Below are 9,680 nucleotides of genomic sequence, written 5' to 3'. Positions count from 1 at the left end.
ACACACAGACAGACAGACAGACAGACAGACAGACAGACAGACAGACAGAGTTTTCGTCATTGTATAGTAAGAAGATAGCTACAAAAATAAATACTTTGCAGGACAGCTAAACTGTTGCTTACAGGTTTCAAGTGATTTGCTTTGCTCTTAGTAGATTTTTGATATATGCCAGTTTCCTCTGGCATTTCTGGCACTTGACTTTTGGGGGTCATCTTTGCACTTGACATTTTCAACATCTTGGTTGCGTATCTGTCAGCCTGCCATGTGTGGTAAACTGTCCCAGTTTCAGCAGTGCCGGACTGCTGGTGACTGACATTCGATGAGAGCGAGTCTGAGTCACAAAACTATCACTAAGCTTAAATTTCCATGAGAAGTCTGAGAATTAAAACAATCAGGGTTGATTCATAAGGAATATTTTGTTGGATAACTAGATACCTTAAAAATTCAATTAAAAGCCTAGTCCCAATTAAACACCCAGTCCCTTTTACTAGCCCAGTGTGGCTATGCATTTTGACAAATAAACACCTGTCTTAATGAGACACCTGGTCTGGTCGCCAAGCAGTTCGTTTTATTTGGAGAAGTTCTACTGATGTATAAAACCAGGTTGTTGGCTACCTGAAATTATGTGTCTATTTCTAGATTAGATTACCCTGTGAGTTATTCATACTCCCTTAGTGTGTTAGGGTCCTCAGATCAAAAGAATCAAAAGGGTTTTTCACAAAAATTAATTAAAGTTGTGAGTATTAATTTCACAGGATAAAGTGGTGTTGTGACCTTGAGTGCCATAAGTCACTCTCTGTCTCTGATGCGCTGTCTGTCGGAGTTCGATCAATTGAATACGTCATAACTGATATATTATCTGAAGCCTTATTTTTAAACAAGTAATATTCATACTGGTTTAAATAAACAATTTGACTGTATTTCCCATCTTTGCTGAGCAACAGTTTTGTGTTAAAGGAATTAAAGGCCTGTCCCAAATATAGGCCTGTTGATTTCAGTAATCTAAGCAAATAATAGCCCAGGCTACTAACTGAAGTTTTACAGTAGATAGAGAAATAAATCCAGATAAATACAGGGGTTTATAAATGAATTCAAATTACTTACTGTGTCACTGACATGAATAGGTGCCGCATGCACATTTAAAGGGGTTACTTCCTCAAACAAAAGAGGGAAGGGAAGAATAAATCATGCAAACACGTGTACTGACTCAGCAGGGATAACATTTAATGAGTGAAGTTGATCTATGGGGGAAAAATATTTGAAAGCAATTCACAATGCCAGAGAGCTTCACTGCATTATATTCAATTATATCTTCTATATCTATATCTGGAATTGTCAACTGCCGCCTGAATTTTGTTTTGTGTTGAATTTTTGGTGCAAAACCTGTTCAAAATTCACCAGAATGTAGGAAATGCTTCACATTTCCCCCACACCCCCAGCTAAATATGTGCCACTCTCCCTTGTTAAAATGTTAAAGTCATAGCCATAATTATCTACTCTGACCTCATACTGATCCCTCCAATACATTGTCTAAAAATGCTGAATACCATTTAAAACATTTTTTTTTCATCTGAGTCCTACACTCAAAGCTACATTATGATTAGCAAAAATGTCACTCATTTATGCAAAATTTTTTCCACTGAAAAAGTCTAGTTTAGTAAAACGCTCTAGTAAGATTTATTTTACGTTCTTCATCACACACTTCACTCTACCCAGGAGCAGAGGCCTCAGGAAACGCATAGCACACTAATGTTCTTTTTTTATCTCTTCTGGAAACAGGCCTGTTGAGCATCTTTGACAAACAGCAACTATTGCACCCAGTCGAGCATCAAACTGGAACAAACAGCACCATCTAGCACCTGTTAGACACACGTAAACCTTTCATCAGGTATCTACACAGCAGCTTTTGGCAGATATTTTGGCAGCAACAGACTTGTAGTGTAGTGAGATACCTTACACTAGTGTCTGCTTTCCTTTTTATTCTGGTGACTCACAGGCACAGTTGCCTAAATTTAAAACTCCCCAGGCTGGTTTTCCAAACTTTACCCATTTTGCTGGTAGGCTACCACAAACTGTGGACTTCTCATTTACGCTGGTGGGGTGTTTGTGTGTAGCAGTGTGTGTGTGTGTGTGTGTGCGCAAGTTGCTGCAGTGACTCTAGAAGTACTGAATGCCCTCTGGGAATGAGCCGCTTTACTGTCCATGCTACCGTAAACACACTCCCATTCTCACCTGTCTCTTAACTATCGTCAGTGCGGTCATTTACCCTAACTCCATCCATCTCCTCCTCCCTCCCTCTCCTCCTGCCCTGTGCCGATGCAGCACTTTACATCAGCCCTCTCTCTTCTCACTCCCCACTCCTTTACTCTCCCCCTTTTCCAGCATGCCTCCATTTTTTCATCCCTACATCCTCTCCCTCTTTCCAACCCTCTCTATAGAACTTAAATCACTTTATTTTCTCTTCCATTTAAAGCTCCCTCCCCCCAACAGCTTCTCTCCTTTCACCCCCACTCATCTCTCCTCTCCTGCTCCCCATTTCTCTCACTCTCCTCCTCTCTCTGCAGTACAGTACCAGTGTGCAGTATATAGGGCAGGTGATTGTCCCTCTAGAGACACTGTAAGCTGCACCACTGCAGACTTTCAGTGTGATATACCATAAAAATAAATAGTGGAAAAACTCTGAATGTAGCGTGCGCCTGAGAGTAAACCAAAGCTTGAAATGAGGCAGATCACACCACCAAAAACTGGAAACACCGCTTCAAACACAGTTCAGTTATTCTACCTAATTATAAAAATGTTGTGATTTCATTTCAGAAAGAAAAAAAATCAAAAAGTTGATTTTTCTTCATGTTTTTGAAGTGTTATTGCTACACTGCTTTTAAATGACTCAATGGTGTAATGTAGGGGACATGGCCAGATGAAATTTTAGCAGTAGACAAACTATCAGTACTCATGTACATGAATCTCACTCCCATGTGTCCCATATCATTTTTTAGGCTTTGGTGGTTATGAGTGATTCCAGTTTTGGTTCGACATCTATCCCTGTATTTCATCCTAGTTTCCTTTCAAGCTCAGTTTTAACAGCAGTGACATTTTATGTGATTTTCTTCCCTTATTTTAATTATAAATCAGTGTTCCTGATGTTCAACACTTTTTATCTCATCTTATTAATCTCCTGATTAATTTGGCGACTGTGATTGTGTTGGACAGATTAAAAGTTTACCTACCAATCACCAGACATGCTGCTGGCCAGCTGTAGGGATCCTTCAGAAACAAGGAAATCACCTGAATAGGGTCCACCAGAACACCATACCTGAAAACACAACCAAAAGAAAAAGTAAATGGTAGATGAAAAAAGGACAAATCTAAATTAAAGGTACCTTATACTACCCTAATCCACTTCACACAGATGTCTAATAGAATAAAATGAAGTGATGACATTTTATATTCAAAAGGTCAAAGGTCAGCTTCACTGTGACATCATAATGTTCTGCAAAAACACCTTTCTGGCTATTATTTAATGTCACATCTCAGGAACAGATGGGAGACATTTGCTCAGATACTGAATTGGTGACAGTAATCTTGTGTGTCCACCTTGAGACTGTTGATTGTGTAGATCTTCTGTGTTGCTGGGTTGAAGATGTGAAGCATCCACGTCATGGCTACATATGAGTATGGACAGACGTAAACTGTCACTGCAACTTGACTGGAGGCATACAGCCTTGACGTGGTGATTCTAGTTTTTCCAGTAATCTGATTACTCAGTGGTCGGGGTGTTAACAGGTTGTTCGCCGATCCTATGAAGTGTGTGAAGTATCCACATTTTGCCAAAAAATACACTTAATACCATTACCAAATCCCTTCAAAGTCTTCTCTACATATATTACATGAGTTTGGACAGACATGGATGTACACCTTGACTGGTTGGCAGAGGCATACAACCACGAGGCCAAAGTTCTAGTTTTTATTTTTTAGTTTGCCCTGTTTGGAACGATCCTGGGCACAGCACACAGGTGAGGTCTGGACTTCATAAAAAGGTAGTGAGTAGGGACGAGAGAAAGAGGAAGCTACAAAAATCATGGACACAGGCTGAAAAAATCTGGGATTAGCTTCAGTTTTTTTATTATTTTAAAATTATTTTTTGTATTTTTGCCTTTTAGTGATAGTATAGCTGAAGCCTGACAGGAAATGTGGGAGCGAGAGGGAAACGACACGCAGCAAAGGGTCACAGATCAGAATGGAGTCTGCGCTGCTGCAGAGGACTCTGCCTACATGGGACGCGCAGTCGAAAAGGTGAAGTCGGCTTTCACTTTCACAGGCGATGCTATGTACAAACAGTAAGCAACAATTCATACACAGTATATATTTAAAATGCGTGTGTAAACTGCTGAAATAAGGAAGTGTTTTCTAAAGTCAATTAATGAAGTTAATTTCCTTCTGAAATTAAAAACATTAAGAACTGTGCCTCAGCTTCAACTTTATTTTGTCCCTAGAGGGAAATTAGTTGCACAGCAAGTAAAAAACATACATAAAAAAAGACAGGAGAGATCACATACAAATATAAGTACTATTGCATAACACAGGAGAAATGGATGATTTAAGTTTAGTGAGTTGTTTTTGAGTTACCCCAGTATAGGCTTCATTTTATGTTTTATTTATATAGACTTTTTTACAGCGGAAATTTTGATTTGTTACGGCAGGAAAAATGCAGGTGTGACTACTAACACTATTGATGGCTCTGTTACATTGGCCCAGTATCAGCATGCACAATACCAGGACCCTGAAACTGTTGTATCAATTACGCCTGTGCTTTTCTACAAGAGATGTCAAAATGCTTTGCCTACTGTCCAAACTGAGCAATAAAGAGACATTACAGAATTAGTACACTAGAAGACAGTGACATTTTTGAGAAGCTGGTACTTCTGTTTGGTATTTTTCATCATTAACATCACTGGAATCTCTGTTGAAGAATGACATACTGGGAAAAAGCACCCAGGAAAAAAGACAGGAGTAAAAAATAACACGCTTTTCAGAAGAGTCCAAACGTACTTACCTTAACAGGTTTTCTAAGAAGAGGCGAGCATTACTCAGCACCTGTAACACAAAGCAAGAGTTCACCCAACTATCTCATGTGTGTATCCACAATAACACCTTCTTCTCTGTTTCTTTCATGTGTTCATATTGTCATTCCAACAAATATAATCCAGTAAATTCATCCCTTCATATCAACCCCTCTTTCAGAATATCTCTCTTCTTCTGTTGCTCCACTCTTTCCTACCTCCCCCTGTATCTCATCTCTGCTCCTCTTCATCCTCCTCCTCCCCACATTCTTGTTTATCTCTCCTCCTCGCTCTTCCTCTTTCTAAATGGATTGTAATATCTCATTACCCAGCACAAAGGCTCTGTGCCTGGGGATGGGACAGAAGTTCAGTGGGAGTGAAGGAAAACCTCCTGCGATGAACACAACGATCTGTGTTCAAAGCCTGGATTAACAGAGGGCTTTGCCAGCCTTGTCTTCCCCACATTCCCTCATATTCCCTCATATTCTGTCACCTCGCACCAGTACGGAGGAAAAGCTGTTGAGCTTGGCATGAATTATTTTACTATACGTGCACATTATTTTGATATTTTGAGAAATTTCTCAAAATTAGCAATCTTAAGTAAAGTAAGATGTTTTTGTGTTTGGTAATTTAAATCAGCTGATCCCAACTGGTGGGTCAGCGTCCAAAAGTGGGTCACAGGTCCTTTCTACATGGACCGCAAGTGACTCACAAACGTGTCAAGTCTGTAAAAAACACACTTTATTTTGAAGTGCAGCTAATTTCCGGCACAGAGCTTTTACTTTCAAGTGCCATTTCCTGCTGTGGAGTGAGCGACTAACAGACAGCTATTTGACAGAGACAGCAAACTAGCTGGACGACATGTTCAAACACAAGTATGACACTGAATGTATTAAACTGTGTGGACCTTGAACTAATGATTAAAGAGAAATCTGGACCCTGTGACTGGATCAGTAGGGAACCACTGATTTAAAGGTTGTGTATGCAACGTTCAGAGCATGAATGTGTGTGTTGTAATCCGAGCTTCTTTGTTGTGGTAAGCCTGTCCGGCTGCGTTTGCATGTCAGTGCATGTGTATATCCCACAGCTCACCGCCACTTTGCACTACTCTCATACAGCTGTTACCACAGATATTGGGACAATGTTTTTAAAGAAGCACAGCGCCCACCTTCCGGTTCCCCACAGGTTAACACCATTAGCTCTGTCAGCACTGTTGCCTTTGCTTAGCACTTTTTATGGAGTTAGCACCATTAGCTGCTAGCTGGCGGCTCAATTCAATTCAATTCAGTTCAAGTTTATTCATAAAGCCCAATATCACAAATAACAATTTGCCTCAGAGGACTTTACAACATACCACATCCCTCTGTCCTTTGGACCCTCACAGCAGATAAGGAAAAACTCCCCACCACCTCCATGATCACAAGCTTGTCCAGACGACTCTGAATTTTACAAAGAGCCTCTTTAATGAAACATAATGTTATTTCTAACACCCAGTGTGGTTAAGCTCGCAGTAAACCAGATATGACACAGAATCAGACGCAGTTTATTTATAGAAAAATTGGGACTATTTCTTCCTCATTTTATAAAATTTTGGTTTCTTCGGCTGTATCAATGCATATCAGCGTATTATCTGCTCAGTATTCAGATTCTGTTTTACAGTGAGTTCTTCTATGAAAGAGATGATGAGTACAAACAGGGAATCATGCCAGCACACACTTGGGATTCACTCATATTTTGCTTTCACTTACAAACAAGCTGTAAAATGTATGCCAGTAGATTAACCATAGCTTTTGTCTTACCAGCATGACCACACACCAGTTGAGGATCCCTCTGTAGTTATTGTAACCACTGGCTGAACTCAGCAGGGACTCCTGTGTCCTATGACAGCTGCAGAAATAGATTACACAGATAAACAGGTGAGACAATCAAGATCAATCAAGAGTTTAAAGGGACAGTTCACCCCAAAATCAAACATACATATTTTTCCTCCTGCCTGTAGTGTTATTTATCAGTGTACATCAGGGGTGTCCAAACTTTTTTGAATGGGGGCCAGATTAGATAATGTGGAAATACCTGGGGGGCAGCTGCGTCTTTCATCATAACATGAGACAAACCCAACTGTCCATCTTCATCTTGCAGTGAAAAAGTATGTAATTTTCAACCGCTCCAGAGAGCGGCGACCCTCGCTGTTGACTTTACACTTATTTGCTATGGCCATGTCTGCTATGCAGCAGGAAGTGTCTGCTGTTAGGTAACTGTTTGTTTGCTTCTTTGCTGTCTGAAAACAAACTAGTTCCACCTGCATAGTTCCTACTTGGTGCATGTCTACAAACTGTATGATAGTTCTGCCATTGTAACAGTAACGCATCATGTTGTGTGGTGGGCAACATATAGTATATTTTGAAAGACAAGCCAAGGGCCGTTTAAAAATCAGTCCTTGATGCCACAATTGGCCCCTGGAGTGAACTGTCCCTTTAAAATACATTTATTTCCATTTGACTCTGGTATCATATTGATTACATATCATCAAACAATAAATATCCTCCTGAGACCCTGTGTCATCACAGTTTTACTGGACCTTATACTTCATTTTACTTAACTTAGACCTATTGTCCTCTTTTGTGGACACTTTTTTTTGTGCCATGTGATGGTAGTGAGACCACAACACACTAATTAATGTAAAAACAAGATGGCGGCCATCTCTGCCAAGTCAGTCTGCAGCCGACCCCAACACAAAAGTGGACGAGGTACTAAACCTGATCAAATTTAATGGTTGAAACTTGTTTTTTTAAAATAATTTATAACATCTGTAGTTTGATATGGCAACAAATTTGACCAATTTTAGCAACGGCAACAAGCTAAGATGTTATTAATTAGAAGGTACTCATTTACAGACATTGGGAATTTTTCATCAGCTCGTTGAAGGACATTGGGACTTTATTATCATTGACAATAATTAGTTTTTCGTACTTATCAGGTCCTACTGATCCCAAATAGCAAGGAGAAACTGAAAATGCATACCATGCAAAAGTTCAGGTCTCAGGAGGATATAGGGAACATACACTGTTGTCTTTTATGAATGTCAACACTGAACTCCAGATTTGCAGTTCTGATAAGTAAAAAGAAAGGAAGATAGATCGTAGCATCAAAAACAACAGGCTACTGCCAATAATAAAACAGCTCAGAAAACTAAAAGTGACATTAGTCAAATTTCCAAAGGTGTGGTTGAATTTATGTCCCATAATAACACACTACTTTTAATGATATTTTAATACACCGCAATTAGGTATTGCCAACTGATTTATTGTACACTAAATACCAACTAGTGCTGTATCAGCTCACAGGGTATACTTTATTTTTATATAACTGGCCTAAGGGGATTATCTGACCCACAATTCACCCTGTTCATGCGGTCCATGTCAGATATGCCCCTGATCAATGAAACAGCCCCAGTCACACACACACACACACACACAGTCATGGACTAACGTTAGCCATGAAGGGTAAGTGCTGCCAAGTAGTGGGAATGATGTTGTGAATGGGCGACAACAGACACAAAATCAAAAGGGCTCGTTGAAGGCGACCTGGAGTGACCCTGACCAGCCGTTAACCCCTCGGTGTCCGCTGCACATTCAAACTAGCTAACACTTTAACTTATGCTAACCACCGTAACTAAAATACTAGCTCAAAGTGAGGCGACGTCACTGCTTTGGAGCCAGCGTCACATTTTTGATCATGAAACATAAGGCTTTCAAGTTCCGAAAAAAAACAGTCTGGTAAGTTGAGTTAAACTCACCTCAGTCTGTCAGTTAAGTCATTCCTGCGTTTCTTTTTCTCACTCTTTGATTTACTCCGGGCTGTTTCCAGTGAAAGCTCCTGTTTCCCCTGGCTGTTATCCCCGTTAATGTCAGCGGTCACTGAGCTGTGACACCCCGCCGCAGACCTCCCGTTCATCGGCAGCAGGCTCACTACTCTCCTCGCCGCAAAGGTCGCCCTTCTCCTGCGAGTCAAGGTCCCGGTCGCTTCCGAGTCACCCATGATGGCAGAAACAGCTTTTAACCTACTTAAAGTGAACTTCAACAGTTAACTCCTGATGGTAGCATGCCTGTTGCTGCTCGCGTAGTAGCCCAGGAGAGGGAAGTGAAAGGGCTGCACAACAATCCGCCCTAAGCTCAAATATCCGTGGTGTTGACATGGGAGGTAGGAGTGTATTCATGACGCCACATGAAGTGACAGCCGCCCAGTACTGTAACTGGTCTGACTGTTGCACATTAAAGCGACAGGTGAGTCAGGCCCCTGAGGGTCTATTCAGAGAGGAGAAATGAGGAAGTATTTAACTCTCTGTTAGTCTGTATGAAGCCAGGGCTCCTCCCACAATAGACCCAAATACAGTAGATGGCTCTGTGTATCTGATGCATGAAAAGAGCCAACAGGATAGCTGGCAAATAATAACGCCTCAAGGTCCATTTAGTACAGGGGTGTCCAAACGTTTTGGCTGTTAGCTATGCACACCACAATGCCAGTAGATTAACCATAGCTTTTGTCTTACCAGCATGACCACACACCAGCTGAGGATCCCTCTGTAGTTATTGTAACCACTGGCTGAACTCAGCAGGGACT

The 9,680-nt window shown here is 40.8% G+C and overlaps 1 protein-coding gene across 1 annotated transcript in view; it reads right to left on the bottom strand.

Moving 5' to 3' along the window:
* The window catches only part of dgat1b (diacylglycerol O-acyltransferase 1b), a 29,962-nt gene extending 20,594 nt beyond the window's left edge, over nucleotides 1-9,368 (bottom strand). Inside the window, exons 1-4 of the mRNA XM_050046991.1 lie at nucleotides 8,857-9,368; nucleotides 6,860-6,947; nucleotides 5,054-5,094; nucleotides 3,228-3,313 (exon numbers count right to left, since the gene is read on the bottom strand). Of these exons, the coding sequence (XP_049902948.1) occupies nucleotides 3,228-3,313; nucleotides 5,054-5,094; nucleotides 6,860-6,947; nucleotides 8,857-9,098 (457 nt within the window). The 5' untranslated portion in view covers nucleotides 9,099-9,368. The remainder of the gene's footprint in view (nucleotides 1-3,227; nucleotides 3,314-5,053; nucleotides 5,095-6,859; nucleotides 6,948-8,856) is intronic.
* Nucleotides 9,369-9,680: the final 312 nt, after the last annotated feature.

Source organism: Epinephelus moara, chromosome 6 (assembly GCF_006386435.1).
Source record: "Epinephelus moara isolate mb chromosome 6, YSFRI_EMoa_1.0, whole genome shotgun sequence".
In the NCBI taxonomy this organism is placed as follows: Eukaryota; Metazoa; Chordata; class Actinopteri; order Perciformes; family Serranidae; genus Epinephelus; species Epinephelus moara.
Note: the sequence above shows the minus strand (reverse complement) of the source record. Positions and strands in the feature narration are given on the sequence as shown.